The sequence below is a fragment of the Lagenorhynchus albirostris genome, chromosome 20, assembly GCF_949774975.1.
Source record: "Lagenorhynchus albirostris chromosome 20, mLagAlb1.1, whole genome shotgun sequence".
In the NCBI taxonomy this organism is placed as follows: domain Eukaryota; kingdom Metazoa; phylum Chordata; class Mammalia; order Artiodactyla; family Delphinidae; genus Lagenorhynchus; species Lagenorhynchus albirostris.
The window spans coordinates 1193708-1215484 of NC_083114.1; the positions used below are offsets into that span (position 1 = coordinate 1193708).

Sequence of the window (21777 nt, forward strand, 5' to 3'; positions counted from 1 at the left end):
ACCCCAGGGCACTGCAACCTTTGGGGAGAGACCCTCTCTGGCCACAGGAGCCCTGCGCCCTGAGAGCTTAGAGCCACCATGGGGGACAGCAGAGGCTCCCCATCAGACCCCACCGGGGTGCAGCCCCGCCCAAGGTGGCTCGCGGAGTGCCCTCCGCACATCTCTGCCTCTCTGGGCCTGTCTCCTCCTGGGTGTCCAGATATGGGCGTCCCCACGGGTGGGGGGCACTCAGGAGCTGACATGGCTCACCCCAGTCTGCCCTCCGCGCCGCCAGCTCTGCCTAACTCTCCAGCTGGCTTTACCAGACGGCCCTGCTTTTCCCCCAGGCAGAAAAACAGGGCGAGAGACCTACCACTTCGGGGTTCTGTTTCCGACCGTCTACCGCAGAAGCAATTACTCCGACGGCCTGGGGGTCCTCGTAGGTGGCCCTGGGGACGAAGCAGCACAAGCAGAGTGGTCACGGGGGACGGGGGGGTAGTGACCTGCAATCACCCTCCATCTTCGGCACCTTCCTCACGAGTACTCAGAGGCCTCGGCTTTAGGTCGTGGTCTGGCCGCAGCTGAAGCCAGGAGGCCTGGGTTCAAGCACAGCCCAGCCACTCACTCCCTCTGGGTCTGGGACTCTGTACCACCTCCATTTCCCTCTGTTAAGTAACACTAGAGGCATCTGCAAAGCTCAAGGACAGGGTGCCAGAGGGCCCGGAACTGCTTAGAGGGAGAGGCTGGATACAAGCAAAGGGGTCACAATTCTCATTTTAAAAGCAGCGGCCTTGGCTTCCCTGCTGGCGCAGCGGTTAAGAATCCTCCTGCCAATGCAGAGAACATGGGTTCGAGTCCTGGTCCGGGAAGATCCCACATGCCGTGAAGCAACTAAGCCCGTGCGCCACAACTACTGAGCCTGCGCTCTAGAGCCTGTGCTTCACAGCAAGAGAAGCACCGCAACGAGAAACCCGTGCACCGCAACGAAGAGTAGCCCCCGCTCGCTGCAACTAGAGAAAGTCCACGCACATCAACGAAGACCCAACACAGCCTAAATAAATAAATAAATAAAATAATAATATTAATAAAAAAGCAGCAGCCTCAGTGGCATCTGACAAGGAAGGTGGTCTCCCGGTCTGGGGTGAGGGTCTGTCACTCATTGCGGGGTTGTCTTCTTCTGCTCCCCGACTTCTTTTGCTGTATCCATTTTGAAAGCAACTAAAAGGTGCCTGGGGCCCTGGGCTTCTGGTCAACCTGCTGAGTCCTGAGTACGGGACTCAAAGAGCTGGATGCGTCAAGATGCTGGGTCCCGGGGGAGGTGGTCAAAGGCTGAACAGAAAGCTCAAAGCAGGTTCCAGGGAGATGCAGGGGGCTGTGTGTTTTGGAATCAACTCCCCTAATTCCACAGGGCTCATCTTGGCCAAAGCCGCTGTCAGGAAAGACGCTGCTCACACCCCAGGGGCGAGGAACCAACTCGGTGCCTGCCTGCCCCACCCCGTGCCCCCAGCTCCTCCTACAGATGAAGTTTCTGAGGCAGCAGCAGCGCGGGGGCAGGGAGAGCAGGGGAGCAGGTGGCAGGAACCCGCATGGCCTCCCGGCTCAGGGTGCTGGCCTCCACTCAACAGCTGTGTCTACTGCCAGGTCCCGGCAACCGAACCCCAGTGAATAAAAGGCCCCTTTGTGCTGGCCGCGGGCCCAGGCCAGGGTCTGAGAGCCCCCGGGAGGGTCCCCACATACGTCTTGCGCTGCTCAGCCGAGGAGCTCCCTCTGGTCTGGGCGAACATGTCAAAGCCGTCCCGGGGATGACACTGCTGGAGCGAGCTCAGGGTGCCACTGACGCTCTCCGCGCCCAGGTCTGTGCAACAGAACAGAGGAGGGGTGGGCGACAGCAAATGTGGGCCTGACCTTGGGAAGAAGTCACCTGGCGGGCTGAAGTCCTGCGGGGGCAGAAGGGAGCGAGGACAGCCCCCGAGCCCCCCAAGTCGCTCCTGAATGAGGGCGAGCGGCGAGCAGGCGGGCCGTGCAGGCTCCTGCCCGCACCAAGGCGCCCCTGGGAGCCGGTCACAGAGGCCACAGGCCAAGGTCACTCATGTGACAAGTACTTCGTAGGCATGCGCACGGCCAGAGCTCGACCCTGACTGGACCACAGTGACTCTGGCGCGGTTCCTGGCCTCAAGGGGGTACACAGAGTAGGCGGACAGACAGCAGCACAGAATTAGGTGGAGATATGGGCGGGGGACCGGAAACTGCTACAGGAGCGGGAGGGGAGCTGGGCGGCGGGCAGAGGGGGTGACGCGGGAAGGGTGCCGGCGGAGAGACGAGGCTGCTGAAGAGGTCACACGCCGGCAAAGGAGTCGATGGGGAAACACTAGAGCTTTTTAAAGCAGGGGCAGCGAAATCCAATCTGAATTTTAGGTATTAAGCCTGGTGGCCACATGCTGGGTAGACTGAAGGCAGAGAAAGAGAAACAGTGGCTACGGATACGTGAGAGGTCGAGAAGCCACTACAGCAACTGCCAGGGCACTGAGTGAAAGCTTGATTCAACCGAAATGAGACGAAGGTACAAAGACAAATACTAAGGAAACAGGAGCGCAGGGTGGAAGACGGCATTTTGAGAGGGCCGTGCTGAGTGGTAATGTAACACTGTGACCTCCTCTGTCCCAGACTGGGCTCATCCAGCCCGGGTGGGACATCCAGCGTCACGGACACACATTAAACTGAACAAACTGCGAGAAAATGGCATCTTTTGTTTTAGGTTTCAGAGGATGGCGCACTCTCACTGATATTAGCTCAAGGAGAGCAAACCCCTTCCTGTTGACAAGCCCAGGGCAGACGTCACCGATCAGCCATGGACTCTTCCAAGCCCCGACGTGGCCTCAGCATCCTTCCTGGGCCCACGTGCCAAGCACCCAAGCAGCTGACACCTATTTGCCACCCTTGGCCTGGCTGGCGCTGAGAAGGAAATCACTCCAGCCATGGAGAATAAGCCACGTACAACACAGCAGCCACCTTTCTTCAACAAGCCAACAGCTTCCAGTCCCTTGGACCACCTCGCACCCCTGCTTTCCAAGCTGGGTTCAAACTCTAAGTTTAGGGAACAAGCCTTCAGCTGAAATGGCACAGCAGGACCCAGGCACACGCTGTCCCACGGGTCCCCCACAAGGCCGGCGGGGGGCGGGGGGGGGCGGGAGGCAGTTCCGGGACACTCACCCAAGCCCGCAAGCTGGGAGGAGAGGGAAGACGGGGGCACCGTGCCCCCCACGGTCGGGCTCACCACGGCTGGAGACCCCGGGCCCAGGTCGATGAGGTTGTCCTCTGTCACTTCGCTCAGCACCTGCTGGGCAGGAGGTGGGCTGAGCCCCGGCCCATGTGCTCAGCCCCGAGGGGAAAGCTGGCAGGCACCACCCAGGGTCCCGGGTGGGCTGTTGTGAGTTACCCCCTGCCCCTCCCCCATCTAAGGGACAGCGAGGTCCCAGGGGCTTCTTTGCCCCCTCCCGCCAGGGATGTGCCCTGCCGGCACCTCCTCAGAGCCCACCCACCAGAGCTTGCTCTCCCATCGCCCGGATATTTTAACCCCAGGAGACCCCAGGTTTCCCGGCCTCCAGAAAGGCGAGAATTCTGAAGGAATACTCACTCCATTACTGGCATTTTGAACGTATCGGCCTGACCTGTATCGTTCAAACCTAATGGGGAAAGGAAAGTGGAGTAAGGAGAGGGAGTGCCCGGGACACGGCATCGCGAAGCCCACTGGCCTGGGAAGCTCCCGGGGCCCGTGGGCCGGGAGGCCAGCAGAGACCCAGGCTCTGGGGAAGGAGAACCACCGGGCCCATTTGGGGGGCCAGGGAGTGGACAACCCCCAACACACAACTTCGCCCTTCCTGCTGCTGCATGGGGCTCCCCCGAGTGGGGATCAGCCTCCCAGCCTCCCCAAGGGCACTGCAGGTGCGGGCTAGCACATGCAGGAGGCCATCATAAGCACCCCCAGGGCCAGCCACCTTCCCTGGGGGCGCCCCAGATCCAGAGGAGAACAGCAGCCCCTCCCTGTTGGACAGCTCTGTGGCGGAGTGACGAGCTGAAGGGCTAACTTGCTAGGGGAAGGGGTGGGACCCAGGGCCAGGCCTGTGGAGCAGGAGGGCAGGCACAGGCCCTAGCAGCTGCGGGAGGGTCGGTGAGCCAGGGCCCCCGCCTGCTGGCCGCAGCCTGGCCGAGGACAGACTCTCCTCTCCAGCACCCAGGTCATTCTCTATCAGGTGGGGACCAGCATGGCAGCCCCAGACGCCACAGGCTAAGAGGCCGCCAAGAGACCTCTCCAGCTGGGGATCTGCTGAGATTCCCTGCTCCACACTGTTCTCCCCATGTGCTGGGGTCAGCCCCTCGTGAGCAGGGATCCCCGGGGGGACAACTGGTCAGGCCACCCGTGGGACGCAGTTTATCCTCAGTGGTCGACAAGGACAGAAATATGACCCCCCCTGAGGTTCTCCTGCGGGAGCACCTTCCCACGCCCTTGCTGACCATCAGTCTTAGCAAAGGCTCTCTGGCCGGAAGGGCACCTCAGGGCTGCCGGCCCCGGGCTTTGCCTCTGGATCGCTGTCACCCTGTGCTAGAAAGGGCTGAGACGGGTTTAACAGGTGAAAAGCTCAGCCTGTTTACAGTGGAGACCCTGGCACCGCAGGGCAGGGACCCGGGGCTCTGGGGCCGGGAGTTGAGGCCCCTGGCTCTGTTCCTGCGCTCCCGTGGCACAGGGGGCCCCAGACGGGCCCCCATTCCTCCTGTGGAGGGCTCGTCATCTGTCGGGTGGACACAGGGCCACCCACCGCTGCCACCATGGTCGAAGCTGAGACACAGCCCAGAGCTGTGGCAACCCCAGCAAAATCACCCTCTAAGGCCCAGACGCGAGCATCTGTCACCCGGACCCTGCGTGATGCCAGGCCATCAGGCCACGAGTCAGCGGCCCGGGGCCCAGGCCTCATCCTTAGGAGCAGAAGGCTGGCCAGGCCAAGGCGCTTTCTGGGGCAGCCCCGTCAGAGCCACGGATGGGAGCCCGCTCGCCACTTCCCTGCTTGCTGAGCACTGCCTGGATCACTCACCTTTCTCCCTGATGGACGGCTCTGGGAAGGCAAAAGAATATGCACGTTTGTTACCTCAAACCCGAAAATGATTTGGAAGAACGGAAATGCGTGTCTCTCCCAGCACTCACACCTGCCTGCTTCCGCGCTCCACACATGCTGGCGGTGGCAAAGGAAGGAAAAATCTCTCTTTCTCTTTTTTTAAAAATGGGCAAGAGGAAATCTTTTTTTCCCTGATAGAGATTTCTCCCCCTTAATCCTTTTCAGATTCAGAGGATCTTCAAAGGAGCAGGTGCAGGAGCGCAGGGTCCCCGAGCCCCATCCTCCCTCCTGGGCTGGGGTGACAGGGGCCAGCCCGAGGCTCATGAAGGGCAGCGCCTGACTCTGCGGCACGTTCCTGTTGCTGGCTCCCAGGAGAACAAGAAGCACTTCCCCGTCATGGGAACAGGTCAGCATCTCCGAGGAGTATTTTCCGCCTCTACTCTGCACGCCCCAACCCCCACCCCCGCGCCGGCTCCCACCTCTCGTATCGGAGGAAGACGTTGTTGAGGTCATCGTTGACGTGCAGCAGCTCCTCGGTGACCTCCTCGTTGCACACGCGGGAGATGAGCTCCACGACGCGCTGCTGCATGGCGCGGCAGGTCCTGTGCAGCTCCTGCGGACACAGGTCTGGCTACCGCGGGCGCCCCTTGTTCACACTTTACTTGCTTTGCAAATACATGTGCCAGTTCGTAAAGCCACACGGGCCCAGGCTTGTCCACAAAGCCGGGCGTGTGCGGGAGGCCAGGGGGACCCCCGCCCCACCCACCAGGCGGCGCCTCTTGATGGACAAGCGTCCTAGCGCACACTCTGCTGTGCGCAGAGTACGGGTTTGCACAAACCGTCTGGAAAATCTAAAAACGTGATTCTCTGCAGTTGCTTGTTCTCTTCAACAGACCGTGCCAGACGCCACTCTACCACTTGGGACAGGACGCCCCAGCCTCTGTGTATCATCGTGCATCTCACCCGCCAAGACTCCCTGTGCGCTATGAACACGCCCTGAGCCCGCACTGCCGCCCCAGACTGCCTAGAGCGCCCTGGGCTCCCCTTCACCTCCAGTAGGTGCAGACTGGCTCCCAACCACCCCAGAGGGCGAACCCCCCCAGAGGAGGCTTCACGGAGGCGCCGCCAGCCCTCAGTAGGCTGCAGGGAGCATCTCAAGCACCTGGCACACACGCCCGAAGCACCAGTAGCACCCGCAGGGAGAGGCCAGGGCTGGATTCAATCTCCCCCCAGAGCCCAGTCCCTGCCGGGTGTGGCGGCCAAGGCAGCAGCAAGCAGCCCTGACCACCCGCTGTCCGGGGGTCCAGCGCCCTGGGCTCCACCTGCTGTCCGGGGGTCCAGCGTCCTGGGCTCCACCCGCTGTACGGGGGTCCAGCTCCCTGGGCTCCACCCGCTGTCCGGGGGTCCAGCGCCCTGGGCTCCACCCGCTGTCCGAGGGTCCAGCGCCCTGGGCTCCACCCGCTGTCTGGGGGTCCAGCGCCCTGGGCTCGGCCCTCCTAGGGTGGGATGGGGGCGCCGGGCACCACCACGGCAGCCAGGGTGGCTATGCTCTCATCTGTTCGGACACTGATACGTCTCTGTAGAGTTTCACTCGTGGAGGAGGTGTTCCATCACTTTGCAGAACGTTTGGGAAGCGCTAGGTGGTTTCTGGGGCCTCGCCTGGAGGAAGGATGAGACCCAAGGCCGTGCACTGGGGTCTGGCTCCCGTGGCCTTCAGCTGGGGCAGAGGCGGGCAGGACATCCCCCACCTGGGCCTCGCGTGCTCTACGCCTGGGTTGGCACCCAGGGACCCCCCACGGAGCTTTGCCTCAACACGGCCCGGATCAGGGGTCTCCAGGGGTCTCTGCAGAGAGAAAGTTTCACCTTCTCCTTGCTTCAACCTTTTAAGTTACTGTCTTAAAAAAATTAAACAGGAAGAAACGAGAAGAGATTGCACGGGAGAGGAGGACCAGAGCATGAAGATCTGCGCCACCACAGACACCCGCTGGCTGCCTGCGGGCCCTCCACGCCGTCACCAGCAGGCAGACCCTACCTGCCTCCAAACCACCCGGACAGGCACCTTCTCCTGGTCCTGAGCCACAGACAGCCAGAGCCTGCCCGGCTTGCCCTTCCCGCCTGGCAACAGCTGGGACAGGAACTTCCTAAACGCAGACAGTCTCAGTCTGGCCTCTGGGGTCTGGTTCTCAACAGAAGGGAGGGCGGCTGGTCACTGCTCTTGGTGCAAAAGCCCTCCATCCACCAGAAGGCTTTGTAAAATGTCCCTTTTCTGTCTAATTCATCCCAATGCCTGTATCTTTTCCTCAAGGGACATTCTCCTCCCCACCTTGCAAAACCATCTTTTAATCATCTTCTGGGTCTCCTCTGAACCCACAGGGAATAAGGCCCTGAAGATCTGCTTTCTACAGCTGCAAAGGAGACAGGAGGGAGACACAGTCTTTGTTGAAGAGAAAGGGGGAAATAATGAAGCTGAACACATAGAATAAACTAGATTTCTCTAGAGAAAATGGTCCTGGCCCCCCTGGTTTTTGTTGAAATGAGAGGCAAGAAGCGAGAGGGGATAAACCATCTGCTACTTGAAGACACAATGTGGGATGGGCCTCCTTCGTCAGCTGAGGGATGGCCGTGAGGGATGCCCATCCTGGGCGTCACTGGATTAATCATGCGTTATCACTAACTGCAGACAGAGCTGGAGAGGCTGATCTGGGGGCGGTGGGGGCATGGCCGCCGGCATCGGGATCTTTAGAGATTCCCAAGGCCGGACTCCCAGGCGCAGCCAAGGGCATAAGGTCCAGCAGACAGAGATGCAGAGTCTCAGGACAGGGAAGACGTGGCTGGACAGCCCGTGAGGGAGAGAGACGGAGGCGGCAGGTTCCCCAGCGCTGCCCCCTGCTCAGAGCCACCGGGCCACCCGAGGGAGGGCAGCCGACAGCCTGCAAGCATGGAAGGACCTGCTACGTGAGGGAGGAACTTGTGTCTGCTCCAGCGGGTGGAGCAGACAGACCGGGGCTGCAGGCACGGTGTGGACGGGCTTCAATCAGCCGCTTCCCAGCCGGCCAACGGGGGGAGATTACTCCAGGCCCTAAGTCACCTGGCTCATCAGCGGCCAGGCCCAGAGTGAAGCCGGGGATCCCTAGGCCGCAGCTCTTCCTGCCCTGCCCTGTGAAGCCGGGGATCCCTAGGCCGCAGCTCTTCCTGCCCTTTGGGAAGCTGGAAGCCCTTCCAGCTTCCCAAAGTCTATCCAGGTCATGTGTTTGGAGGCGGAAGTGCCTCCCCAGCCTGTCGCTGAGGATGTTCAGAAACAAGGCAGCACCAGGCATGCTGCCGGCATGGGGAATCAGCACAGGGTGGGGCTGGACAAGCCGCCTCCCAGGTCTCTCCCAGCCCAGAGGGGGACGCTGCTGTGCTCCCTCTGGGGTCCCGCCTCCCCTCACCCACGCTGCCTGAGTTCCTGCCACGCTGCGAGCCGCGGGTGAGGCCACACCTGCAAGTCCTGTGCGAAGCACAGGAAGCCGTCCGGACGGACGCAGCCGGCCAGGATGCTGGTCGGCTGCAGTGGCGCGCCCTCGCCGACACCTCCCATTTCCCTCTTCCCATTTCCTCCCAGCAGTTTACACTCAAATCCGCAGCAGCTTCTGTGGGCATGAACACTTGGGCTGGTGACAAATGCATTTATTTCCACTTTGAGCTCTGGGTAGCTTCTGCCCTGAGCAATCTGGCCACCCTCCAGCTCGAGTGAGGGGTCCCGGGGCACAGTCTGATCCCATCCCTTTCCAAGCAGACCGTAGCACTTTCCCACATGCAGCCCCAACCCCTGGGAGATCCTGCTCGGCTGGCTCGAGGAGTGAGGCCAGCGGCCAGGACGGCCGTTGTCTGCTTACAGAGCTGCCGGCTCCCGAGTCTCTCGTGCCGAAAGGACAGCCTCCCACTGACACCCAGAACCGTCCTCTCTGTTTGACTTATAAGATAGCAGCGACGTCGGCAGGCTTGGAGTTGGAACAAGACAGAGGGAAGGGAAACGTCATGGGAAGCAACCTATTTTTGAAAACTGAGCTGACGCCAGGAGATCAGGTTCTGTTTGTCTTGGCTGACGGGCTCGTTTAAACACACACGCACACGCAGAGGTGTGTGCTGTCTGGTTGGCCCTGGCTGTCCGCAGGGCTGGCTTTGTTCTGCTGCGCCTGCTACCAGGAACTCAGCTCTGTCCACTACAAACCCCTGTCAGCAAGAATTCTGGTGCTGACACAGCACAGAGCTGCCTCGAGAGGCCCCTCAGTTCCTGCACTGTTCCTGGACTGATCTCAGTTTCCTGTGCCTGGGGTAACGCCTGGAAGAACCCTGCAGACCGCAGATGGAGGCTGACGCGGCACTGATGGCACACCTGAAGCTGGGCTGCTGCGGGATCTGGTCGCTCGGCGTCCAGAGCAGCCGGAGGGCCCGGACCCAGGTAGGTAGGCTGCCTGCTGTGAGATCCTCCAGAGCGGGGACCACAGCCCACACCCTGGGCAGGTCTCCCCCACCCACACCCTCACCCCCTTAGGGGCTGGAAGGGGGCACGGCAAGCAGCTGCTTGGGCCAGGCCACCCGGGAAGCATGCCCTCCTGGAGGACAGCAGCCAGTGTGGCCCTCGGGGACCAAGACCGGCTGCCCCGAGGGGCAGGCGTGGGAGGTGCTCCCCGCTGGCCCTCACATTTCACAGCGTCCTCTCCACCCTCCAGGAGGTGCTGCTTCTGCGGGCGGGGCCACTGCCACTTTCCACCGATGCCAGAGTCTCTGAGACGGTGTCAGGAGAGCTGGGCGCCAGCTCTGGGCATGGCGGACCTGGGGTAGGAACCCTGCAGGCCAGCTCTTTCCGCCTGGCTCCCAGACCTGCAGGTGGCCAGTGAGCCACAGAGCCTCCGGAGCCAGGACGTGGGCCACCCTGGCCGGGGACCCTCAGCTTCACCCCAGAAGTCTCAGAAGTGGCTCCCACGAGCAGGAACAGCTAGCGGTCCCTGCACGTTTGTGACGTCATGTTGGGTGAACAAAGCAACACATAAAATCATACACCTGATATCATCTCAACCCCATGTGAAATAAACATGGAAAAAATGTCTGAAAGAAAATACATCAGAACACCGACAGTGCTTATCTGCGGACGCTGGGGTTAAAGAAAACGATTTTCTTCTTTGTACTTCCTTTCTCTTTCAATGGGCACGTATTTTGCAACTGGCATTTTACAATGAGGAAAAAACGTTTTTAAGGAGGATAAAGAAGAGAGCACCTGGGACTGGCCTCTGACCGCCTCCGGGATGTGTGGGCTGGACGCGGGCCTCCTCGGACTCGGTCCCTCTAGAGGACAGGCCCCAAACCCCATCCTGCCCAACCCCCGGCCCGGAGGCCCTCACCTGCAGCAGCTCCAGATCGGACGAGTCCTCCTGCCCGGGAACCATCTCCGTTAGCATCTCGGACATGACCTTTGTGTTTCCCCGAACGACGTCCAGTTCGCTCCGCAGCCTGGCGATCTGTGGGGGCCGGGGGAAGTGTGGGGACGGGGTCAGTGAGCCTGCACCAGGTGGACGCGGGCCAGCTCTGTCTGCGTCTGCGCACGGGGGGCGCCGGCAGCTGGCAGCTGGGAGCCCCAGGAAGCGCGGGCAGTGCTGGGTTGGAGCGCAGGGGGAGGGGGCCGAGCGGGGCCTGCAGGGGAAGTGAGCCTCTCAGGCCCCGTTTCTGCTCCTTCACGTGGTGGAGAGCGTGGCCCCCGAGGTCCCTGCAGGTCTGGGGTCCTTGACTAGGAACCTCACAGTTGCAGGCTCTGGCCCGGAATCGAGGCTCCAAGCACAGTGACCTCTGAGCCGTGCCTTCCCCACCGGCTCCCCATCCAGGGGTGCCTGTCCCCACTGCCAGCTCCACAGAGCTCCCCAGAGCCGGGACCCGGGCTGCCTCTCCCACAGCAGGGACAGCTCTCTGAGCCTGTGTCCTCACCTGTGCAAAGGTGACCTCACAGGCCAGCCGTGGCCATCCAGGGGCACACCCCGCACTGCCCAGTCGGGTCTGCTGTCTCTCTTCACCGCATTCAGCCCCCTCTCGTCCTGCCCATGTCCCCTCGCCCATCCCAGACCCTCCTTCCAACCGCTCCCGAGCTCCCCCCGGGCGCAGACGGCCAATCAGGGGAGGGTCTCAGTGGCCGTCCAACTGCAAACGCGTCTGCCTTCCCTCTTCCCAGGGCCACCTGGGAGGCCTGGTGCCGGCTGTGGCGGGGGCCCAGGAGGGGCAGCGGTAGTTTCAGCTGCGGCCTCCACCTCCTCCCTGCTCTGGGGATCCCAGGGGGCTTCCTGCCACTGCCCAGCCAGCCCATGACGCCCGGTGGGCAGGAGAGAAGGACCGCCGCCCGGTCTACTGACAGGAGACCGAGGTTAAGCGACCCGGCTGAAGCCTCACCAGGAGCAGCGGGCTGAGCCCAGGTCTGTCCGATCCCAGCCCACCACCTGCCTGGCCGCCCCATCCTCGGGGCCCACAGAGCAGAAATGTGCGCACACTCCGCTAACCGGACACAATCGCTTGAGCCCTCTGTTTAAATGAGGTTCCATAATAATGAAACTGTCGCAAATAGTAAATGAGAATTTAAAAAACAGAAACAGTGGATGGATTTTCTTTCAAGTCTGACCAATCCTCACTTTTTAACTAATGGAGGTTCTATAGATTCGTCTAAGGACTCGTCTCCAGACTCCTCCAAAAGAATCCAGGTTGGCATTGAGGCAGCATTAGCTCTGCAGGAAATAACTCGGGGAGACTGGGCGTTGCTCGGGACGCAGCAGGACTTGGTCCTTCCTGCAGGCTCCGCCCTGGCCCAGGCTGCCTTCTCTCAGGATAAGTCTAAACCTCTCTGTGGACACCCGAGGCCCTTCACAACTCCGCTGGCTCCCGGGCTTTTGGCCTCACCTCCTGCTGTGATTCTTGCCAGCCCCGCCCCCGCCCTGTCCTCCAAACCACCCACCTGCTGTGCCCGGAGCCCCCCACCTCCCACCTCGAGTGACCACCGCCCTGGACAGCGCGCCCTCAGGAGGGCCGGGCACTTGCACCCGTGTCGCCGACACCCTTCACAGGGCCCGTCTGGGGAGGCCTCCTCTGTCTCCTGGGAGACTGAGGGCAGCGGCAGGCTGGCCTGTGGCCCCTAAGCGTGCACGTACCTGCTCTGAATTGGCCGTGATGGGGCCCGCAGCGCTCAGAGCCGGGGCCTGCGGCACCAAGGAGGAGCCGCTGCTCGTCCTCGGCTGCAGCTGCGACTGGGACTTGGGCATGCTGGTGGCTGGGTCCACCTCCGGGACGCTCTGCACGGCAACGACAAAGCCTTCTGTCCGCCTGGGCCCCCCCACCTCTCCTCCCTCCAAGAACCTCACAGACACCGAGGCGGGCCACAGAGGCAGCCCCCAGTGCAGCCTGTGCGGGCTCTGGCCACCCTCCCACCGTCAGGACCACCTCGGGATCGGAGGGGAGGGCCTGCTGGTAAGTTTTCTAATCAGGAGCCCCCGTTTGGCACCAGAAGGTTACTTTTTGGCCTTTACAAGCGGACTAATAGAAACAGTAATTATGCAATTTACTGAACGTTCTCTGTAACTACAGGAACCGCCACGCTGCTCTGCGTCATGATTCGAAGAATAAAACAGGTTTACTACACAAAGTGCAGCAAGTGGCTTGGAGGGATCATGTGAGAGAAACGCTAGGAAAGCCCAAGTCCTCGTGCTTCCCTCTGGGCCCCTCGTGACCCCTTGAACGTGAGCCGTGCCCACGCGGGAGGCCTGCACGGCACCGTCCCTCAGAGATGGACAAACGGGGCCGTGGCAGAGGGAGCTGGGGTGGGTGCCTCTCCCAGATCCTGAGCCTCCCGGGGCTCTCCCGGGGCAGAAGAGGGCCTGGCTGCCCCTGAAAAGGAAGGATGGCGTTGCCTGGGCACCTTCCCTCCTGAAGCTGCTAGCATGTGGGAGCTGCCCTCAGCGGGCCCTCCCGGGGCTTTGCATCCCAAGGCTGGCGGGAGTCAAGGGTGACCACTCATAGCCCAAAGTAAATTTTAGATCCATGTGACTTGTCCAGTTCAAAAACCCATGAACAGGGACCTCGCCAGCCCCTCGGCGTTGCCGATGTGGAGGTGGGGCTCCTCCGGCCGCCCTGGGAGACGCGGTCCCCACACCAGACGCCTGGGCTCGGGAGAGCAGGTGCCGCGCCCCTCCCAGGATGGCTCCACCTGAGCGGCCATCTCCATGACAGCGTCCACACGGCTCCTTTGTCACCTTCTCCCACAGCTGGGGTGAAAACCGGGGCGGGTGGGGGGTCCCTGAGCCACCAGCCACCAGCCGTCTCTCTCCCGCACCTGGGGCGGGTGGGGGGGTCCCTGAGCCACCAGCCACCAGCCGTCTCTCTCCCGCACCCACTCGTTATCAACAAGAAACGCCCTGGAGCCCTAAGGAGGCTGGTGACAAGCTGCATAATTCAGAGGCTGTCCCTGCAACAGGCCCTTGGGGACGCGGCCGAGGCTCACCCGCTGGGGTGTGTGTATGGGGGACAGCGCGTCCAGGTCGGCCATGGGGAACTCCATGCCCTTCCTCTTCAGCTCTTCGTAAGCGTGCACGACGCCCGTGAGGTCAGGGCTGCTCCGGAAGGCGTCGGCCCACGCCTGGAGGGGAGGAGGGGGCCTGTTAGGGGCGACGGGGCGCTCAGGGCTGCGGCCCAGCCACCCTGCTCCTTCTGCCAGTGCCACCAGTCTGAGCACGAATGAAAGCAAAGCACAGAACTCAGTCCAGCGTGGGGCACAGCCTAGAGCGGAGACGGAGCGACCACACCGAAGCATGGGGCTGAGCCCAGGAGATGTGCCTGGCAACGTGCGGCTGGAGAGGCCGCGCCCGCAGGATGCGCGGGCACAGCGGCGTGGCCTCCACGCTCCGCGCATGAAAGTCCAGGCTGACCCTAGTAGGTCAGGGAGCCGGAGTCCACACTGCCTGGCCGCCCATCCGACGGCCGAGGTGACTGCGGCCGGGGCAGGTGCACCCGCGCTACTCACAGCGCTGGCACCAGGCGCCCGTGCGCGACAGTCCGCTGGGAAGCTCGGCCACTAGCTTCCGTTATGTAAGACACAACACGGGGAGGAAGGAACACATATTTCAAAAGGCTGCCGCTCGTCTCTGATTCAAGGAACTGTCAAAATTTATCTTTAAATTCTGTTCTTTGGAAGTTATAGAAGGTATCAAAAAAGGAAGTTCCTCCAAAGGGCAGCCCCCAAGAGGGGCCCAGAGGACGAGGAACGCCGTCCTGCCTGCAGCTCTGTCGCTGCCACAGGGCCCAGCTGCTTCCCCCCATCTCTGACCAAGAGGGCAGTTTCCAAAAAGCCTCATTCAGTTTGGCTGCTGCATCTCACTGACCACAAACCCTGCCGTGAGCCTGGCCTCCCGGGGCCTGCTCATCCAACCTGCACACGCAGGGACTTAACGCCCACGTCAGGACAGCCCCTCGTGGTCACACTTCCTCCTGGACGCTGGTGGGGGGCGCGTTTCACTGCCCACGGGGAGGCGGGGAGAAGCAGGCGGCAGTCAGCTCCTCCTGGAGCCGCCTCCGGCCTTCGTTGTTGCAGAAAGACAACAGCTCCAGGGGAGCCCTTTTAACTTATGCTGCCTTCCACCCCCAGCAGACAGACATAAGAAGACCACGACTGTTCTCTCCAGTCGGCGGACACTTCTTGGGGCACCTGTCCAGCGGCGATCAGCAGGCCCCATGGACGGCCCCGCAGGGGGTACACGTGCCCAGCTGAGCAGCTACGGCCTCCTGCTTCAGGAGCCTGGCCCTGGGCCCTCGGAGGGCTGGGCTGCTCTATGGGTAGATGTGGGCCCTGGGTCGCACCCACATGCCAGCCCGGACCAGGGAGCAGGGAGAGCCTGCCTGCTGGGACGGCGCGGACACTCAGAAGGTCTGTCCCCTCCCTGGCCGTCACCCCGGGGCTCTGGGTAGCCTGCCTTGTCATGACCAGCACTGCTCGGCGCGGACACTCAGGAGGTCTGTCCCCTCCCTGGCCGTCACCCCGGGGCTCTGGGCGGCCTGCCTTGCCATGACCAGCATGTCCCCTCCCTGGCCGTCACCCCGGGGCTCTGGGTAGCCTTGCCATGACCAGCTCTGCTCTTTGCCCAGGCAGCTGGGGTTGGCATCCGCTATCTAAGCAGCCAAGCAGTCCCGGCTAATCGCCCCTGTCCTGCGCGGGACCCCTGTGCAGTCGGGGTGCGGGGCTGCTAGCAGAGTGTGTGTCCACGGCAGTGCTCTCTACTGACCACACCCCTGACGCCAGCACCTTGGGGGGAAGCACAGGGCGGGAGATGCCGTGTGCCTTGGGCACCTTCCGGGCCGGTGCCCACACCTGTGCTCCCCAGCTGCCGAGTCTCCCGGGGGCACAGAGAAGGCAGTCAGACAGCATTTGTCAAGTCAGAGCGAACACGGCCTCACCGATGCGAAGATTCCTGCTGCAGGGACAGGGGAGCATGGCCACGCAGGCGGCCAACGGACTGAGGTGACGGTAACAGCGCAGGAGCCCCTCTAGACAGCTGGCCCCGCTGAGAATCACGACCCTGCCTCAGGGGCCGTGGCCTCGGGAGGTCTGCTTCCCCACAAGAAGCCAGGGAGCGGCAGGGCGGTTGCTGTCAGAGCAGAAGGCCTGTCCTGGGAGCTGTGGGTCAGCATCACAGCGCCCGCTCACTGCCCTACGCCCTGCCCCGCCCACCCGTGCCCACGTGTCAGGGGTTGGAAGGCCCAGAGGGAGTTCCGATCTCCTTTCCCCTGGGTCGCACACCAAAGAAAGGACTAAAACCTTATGCAAACATGAGCCATTTGCTCCAGACCCCTCAAGCCTCTCACTGCTGTGGTCTCTCCCGCTGCGGAGCACAGGCTCCGGACACACAGGCTCCAGATGCGCAGGCCCAGCGGCCATGGCTCATGGGCCCAGCCGCTCCGCGGCATGTGGGATCCTCCCAGACCGGGGCATGAACCCACGTGCCCTGCATCGGCAGGCGGACTCTCAACTGCTGCGCCACCAGGGAAGCACTCGACAAAGTTTTAAATCATCCAATTTCAGATCAATAAACAATTGCTGATTTAAACAATGGGTTCCGTTCCCTGGACAAAAGGAAGCTGCTGTGCCGTCCTGCTCGTGCTCCTGGGGTTCTCACTCACAGGGACAGGGTTTCGGGAGCTGCCCATCCACAGAATCTACTGCAAGCCCGGCCACCGGCTCCCTGACACCTCCTGAGAACACAGCCCCCCCCCCGGCTCCCCCTGCCCCTCCCACCCCCCGCCATCAGCTCCCCTCTTCAGTGGAAAGAAAGAGAATTTTTAGACACTACTCTGGGGGGAGTGCGGGAGGCAGGGATGAGGTTCCTTCACCAGAACCATGTCCTTTCTGTTCTGGAACAACCCCAGGAAGAGGCTGAGGGTGGCGTAGAGCGGGGGGATGTCCCACAAAGGGGACGTCACGGGAGGCCCGCCCTCTGGACAGGCCCCCTCCTCCCGGGCCACCGGGAGCCCTGTCCCTTCCAGAAGGGCCTGCTGCATCTGGCACGCTGTCCTCCTGAAGGGCAGGGTCCCTTGAGCACACGAGCCCGAGGGGGTGTCTTTCCGTGCGGCCCAGGGAGGTGGGGTGGCAGGAGGGCAGCCAGAGGACACGGCTGCCTGGCTGAATGGAGGGATTAGGGGTGGAGGGGAGCGGGGAGGGACGGGCATCCTGACTTCACAGCGGACCCGACGGTGGCAAACGTGCACTGGAAACGCCAGCTCTGTGGGCCACCCTGGGACCACGATGCCTGGGATCGGCGTTCTAGGAAGGTGTCAGAGGGACGGTGGGTGGGGAGCGAGGGGGCCGTGCAAAGAGAGACTTTCTGAAGTCTCCCGTGCCTGTGGGGACACAGGTGCTGGAGACTTCAGAAAAGCTGCAGCCCTCGCCCTCCCAGGGGACCATCAGACCTTAACTTCTCATTTTAAAAGCATATTCAACATGGAAATAACATCACCTTCTTTCCAAGACGGGTTTAAAAAGGCCAACGGGATGCAAAACCTCTGTGCACCCGTCAGACGGGCTATGAGGAAGACGATGGCGAGGACGTGGGACACTAGGACACCTGCTGCAGGCGGGGTGGGGGGGGGCCGCTGGCGGGGGCGCCGCGTGGGAGCAGCCTGGAGGCAGCTCCTCCAGCCCCAGCCGAGCCTTCGGAGGAGGTGGCCCTGGCCAACACCCGGACGGCACCCTCCCGAGAACCGCCCAGCTAAGCTGTTCCCGAAGCCCTGGCCCATAGAAATCAGGAGGCAATAAACGTCTGTTGCTCTAAGCTGCTAAGTCTGGGCTAATTTGTTACCGGACAATGAATAACGAACACGTCCCAAAGTGTCACCTGTGCTCTCGATGCTCCAGGCCTTTGCACACACTGCTCTCTACCTGCCATACCCCTTGCACTCTGACCTTTTCACCCAGCTTGTCACCCCTCAGGGTTCAACAGAATTGTCACGTCCTCAGTGAATCCTGAACACCACCCCCACGACCCCAGAGTTGGCCCCGCCCTGTGGCACGTGGACCCGGCACGTGGCTCCGTTAGGCTCCAGGCCTGTCCCCCACGGGCAGCCGAGGGCCAGGCACCCGGACACAGCCAGCAACGGCCAGGAGAGCCACCGCTGAGGGTGTCATCTCAGCGGGATGAGGGTAAAAAACAAGTGTTTCTCAACCAATATTTAAACCCAGAAGCACCCATCCTTTCCTCCAAATGATGGGGAAGCGTGAGGACTTGCTGCTGGGAGGCCCCGCCTTCCTCTCTCCCCGCCGACCCACCTGGATGAGAGCCAGCACCTTGTCCTGCACGATGGTTGGGGGGTTGCTCTTGGGAGAGATGATTTTGACCAGGACGCCGTCGATGAAATCCCGGTTGGCCACGAGGACGTGGAAGCGGTGGCCACAGTTCTTCACGCACGTCTCCAGCACCTGATGCGGGCGGGATGGAAACAGAGGTCACCCCCAGGGGCCAAGGAGACGCGGCCCCCTCTCCCCACTGCCGACCATCCTGCCGATGGGCTCCTCCAGAGGCAAACCCTTCTGCAGGACACAGGTGGCCCCTTGCTGGCTGGGGTCTCTGGGCCTGCACAGCAGTCGGGCGGCACCGGATCCGCACGAGAAGGGTACTGGGGTCTCAGCGGGGTCAAAACGACCAAGCATCCCTGGAAACGAGCCTCTGGGCTGGTGGCAACAGCCGGTGGATGCGGGCCCTCCCGGGCGGAGCCCACTGGAGCAGCCTGCGCTGCTGGTGAGTTACTGGACCTGGTCGTGAAGAGGCGAATGCCCCACACGGCCGCACAACCCTGCTTCCACAACTGAGACCGGCCGTGACCCGGGTCTCTCACCCCCATATGCGGTTTGTGGCCTTGGCCACATTCGAATCAACTCTGCCCCTCCTTCCTCGTCCGGAAAAGTAAGTTACACAGGCCTCGGCCACTAGAAGAGCACAGCGCTTGTGGGCTCTGAGCAATGGCCAGCGCGGGCTTGAATCTCAGGTCCACTTTCAGGGCCAGTCTGTCTGAGCTCGGCTTCCCTGCCTGCAAAGTGGGCGCGAGTGCCCTGCTGCAGGACTGCAGTTAGGGTGAGCGTGTCTGAAGCGCAGACCTGCCTGGCGGGCCAGTGCAGGAGGACGTGTCACAGGGTTACTGTCCTGGGCCCCCACCGCACGAGCGAGGGGCCTTGAGCTCACAGCACCCACTGGAGGGTCCCTCCAGCCTCGCAGGCAGCTCTCCGGACCCCTTCGCTCTCTGGAAACCCCCTGACCCGGACGATGACCCGGCCCCTCCCACGCCGGCACCCAGGCCACAGCTGGCTGGTGGGGACTGCCTCCACGGAAGGACGTCACCAGCATCAGGGGACACTGCTGGCCGCCTTGCTTGTCCTCATTCGCCTAAACTAACTGACCACTGGTGACCCCAGGCAGCCACTCCCCGGGGCTAGGGTCGGACAATGGGGCTTTCCCTGGACAAAGCTTGGTCATGGAGAAAGTTCCTAACACTGATGTTAGGAATGTGACTGCATGGCTGACCCAGGGGAGACCCTTTCACGTTGTATGTCATTTCACTCCATCCTCACAACTCATTCACCCTTTTTAAGTGGAGGCTGTTATCCCCTTTTTTTCCCAGAGTTAAAAGGCTTAGAAGGTGAAGAAAGTGGTGTAGGTACAAATTGCTGGTCAGGCCAGAAGCAGGACAGGATCCCCTGCAGCCTCCTCTGAGCCTCCGCCCGCCCTGAGGCACAGGGCCACCCTCCTCCAAGATCAGTGAGTGCCTCAGACGACAGGCAACCACTGCCACACTCTCGTTCCCTCATTCGGTCCTTAAAATGCCCTGGACAGAGGCGGTGGGGCCGCCCGGCAGAGCAGGAGCTGTGGAAGTGCTCCCGGCTGGCAAGCCCACTGCAGGCTGCTCTACCAAAAAGGCAAATCTGTCGCTGTGGGTTGTTGGTCCTGAAACACGGTGGGAACTTTCCTGAATGCAGCTAAGGCCCGCGGAGTAGGCAAACAGCGCCTCCAAGCAGTCAGAGCCGCCCTGATGACTGAGCAGGAAGCCCCAGACCTCTGACCAACTCCTATTTGGGGTACATCCTGACAACCTTGGTGGGGGCAGATATGAAGTTAAAAGGCCCTCAGGAAGCAGGAGGACTGTGATGGACGAACAGGGTTAGTTCAAGGACAAGACAGAGAAGCCACGAGAGCAGACGTGAGCCCAGGCAGTGTGTGCCAGGCTGGGCCTCCAGCGGACGAAAGATGGGTCTGCACCTTTCACAAATCTCCCAAAGGCATTACGGGATTTGCAGCAAAGGCCTGACCACATCAAAATAAATACATACTTAGGAATAAATCTAACCAAGGAGGTGAAGGATCTGTGCCCTGAAAATTACAAGACATTGGTAAGAGAAAGTAAAGACACAAGTAAATGGAAAGGTATCCCATGTTCTCGGATCAGAAGAATTAATACTGTTAAAATGTCCACAGTACCCAAAGCCATCTACAGATTTCACAGAAACAAAAAAAACAATCCTAAAATTCATATGGAACCATAAACGACCCTGAACAGCCAAAACAATCCTGAGAAAGAAGACCACAGTGGGAGACATCACACTTCCTGATTTCAAACTATATTATAAAGCTATAGTAAGCAAAACAGTGTGGTATTAGCATAAAAATAGACACACAGACCAATGGAACAGACCTGAGAGCCCAGAAATAAACCCTCACATATACTGTCAACTAACATTTGACAAGGGAGCCAAGAATACTCAACGGGGAAAGGACAGTCTCTTCAATAAATGATGTTGGGAAAACTAGATATTCACATGCAGAAGAATGAAACTGGACCTCTAACTTACACCAGTCACAAAAATTAATTTGAAACGGTCTAAAGACTTAAATGTAAGACTTAAGGAAACACTAAATGGTGGCCCTCATGCTCTACTACAGGAAGGAAGGAATGGCAGGGCCCACGGTGGAGAGATCTCCATCCCAGGCAGCTACCACGATGCTGGGCATGGAGTGGGAGGTGTTTAGATGCCAGGAAAATGGCCTGCGTGCTAAGAGTTCGTGAGTTTTGCCTGTCCCTGGTGATTTCTGTTTCTGAAAACAGTTCATTTTGGGCATCACTGTGGGTTTAGTGAAAGCTGCAGTTGAAATTCTGAGGAAAAAACAAAAGCTTTCAACTCCCTGTTTCTCAACTGGTCTTTTTCTCATTATTCAAACGCCAATTCCCTGGCAGAGAACTCTAATAAGTCTTGGGTTTTCACTTGGGCAAGAAATCCAAACAGTTTCTCTGCTTTAAAAGGAACATGTTATGGCTGTTTTGGATAAACAACCCACTACTCAACCCTACAGGGAGGTCCACATGCTGACCTGTTACAGTTTCTATTAGAGGAACATGTTGTGGCCTGGTTTTTGCCACATTTGAAAAAATGTTAGCTTTCAAGACAGAAATAATACCTGAAGTTGTCCCTTTTAATTTTCTGACATCTGAAAGACGGGCAAAAACCTGGTCTGTTCCTTCCTGAAAGGAGTCACTTGCTGACTTTCCCTAGAACCTCTGCGGCGATGTTCAGTTTTTATCCCATGATCCAGTTGGCACCTCACTAGCTGTGAAGTCTGGGCAAACTTCTGGGCCTCTCCGAGCCTCAGTTTCTGCATCCGTAAAAGCGGACGATGAAACCTATTTAGGAAGGTTTCTGGAAGCATTTGAGTTAACATCTGAAGAGCTAGCCTAGTCTCGGGCAGGTGCTTGGTGGAAGTTGGCACTTTTACAAGGAGGAAGCTGACCCCTAGAGAAGCAGCTGGCCTCAGTGCCTCACAGCAGGCTGCTGGCCCCCGGGGACCCACGCCCAGGCCTGTGGCTTCTCTGCTCTGGGCTTCTGCACCGGACAACACTGCCCGTGCCGCGTACCTGCTGGCTCACCCGTCTCAAAGGGTGGACACACTGGGGCGGCAGCAGGAGGCACAGCTACCCCTAGCAGCGCTCACTCCAGGCTGTCCCCCAGCTGCGGCTCCCGGACGTTCTCCCGCCCTGGGGGAGGGCAGGGGGGCACTCACCGTCAGCGCCAGCATCACCTCTCGGTAGTTCCGGTTCCCGTTGAGCCGCTTCTTCAGGGCTCGAATGGCATCCTTTGGCCTGGAGAATAGAC

General features: G+C 60.7%; 1 protein-coding gene across 13 annotated transcripts in view; it reads right to left on the reverse strand.

Moving 5' to 3' along the window:
* The window catches only part of TOM1L2 (target of myb1 like 2 membrane trafficking protein), an 87129-nt gene that overhangs the window by 16065 nt on the left and 49287 nt on the right, over positions 1-21777 (reverse strand). For 12 of the 13 annotated variants that reach the window (XR_009537790.1, XM_060135812.1, XM_060135808.1 and 9 more), the window contains 10 exons: positions 21686-21764; positions 17911-18060; positions 13600-13734; positions 12254-12394; positions 10472-10588; positions 5567-5700; positions 3614-3662; positions 3190-3313; positions 1717-1834; positions 353-428 (listed from right to left, as the gene is read on the reverse strand). Coding sequence is in view for 12 of the 13 variants with exons in the window: in XM_060135812.1 (XP_059991795.1) it covers positions 353-428; positions 1717-1834; positions 3190-3313; positions 3614-3662; positions 5567-5700; positions 10472-10588; positions 12254-12394; positions 13600-13734; positions 17911-18060; positions 21686-21764 (1123 nt within the window). In the remaining variant the exon portion in view is untranslated. The remainder of the gene's footprint in view (positions 1-352; positions 429-1716; positions 1835-3189; positions 3314-3613; positions 3663-5566; positions 5701-10471; positions 10589-12253; positions 12395-13599; positions 13735-17910; positions 18061-21685; positions 21765-21777) is intronic. The other variant, XM_060135805.1, reaches the window with a different exon arrangement.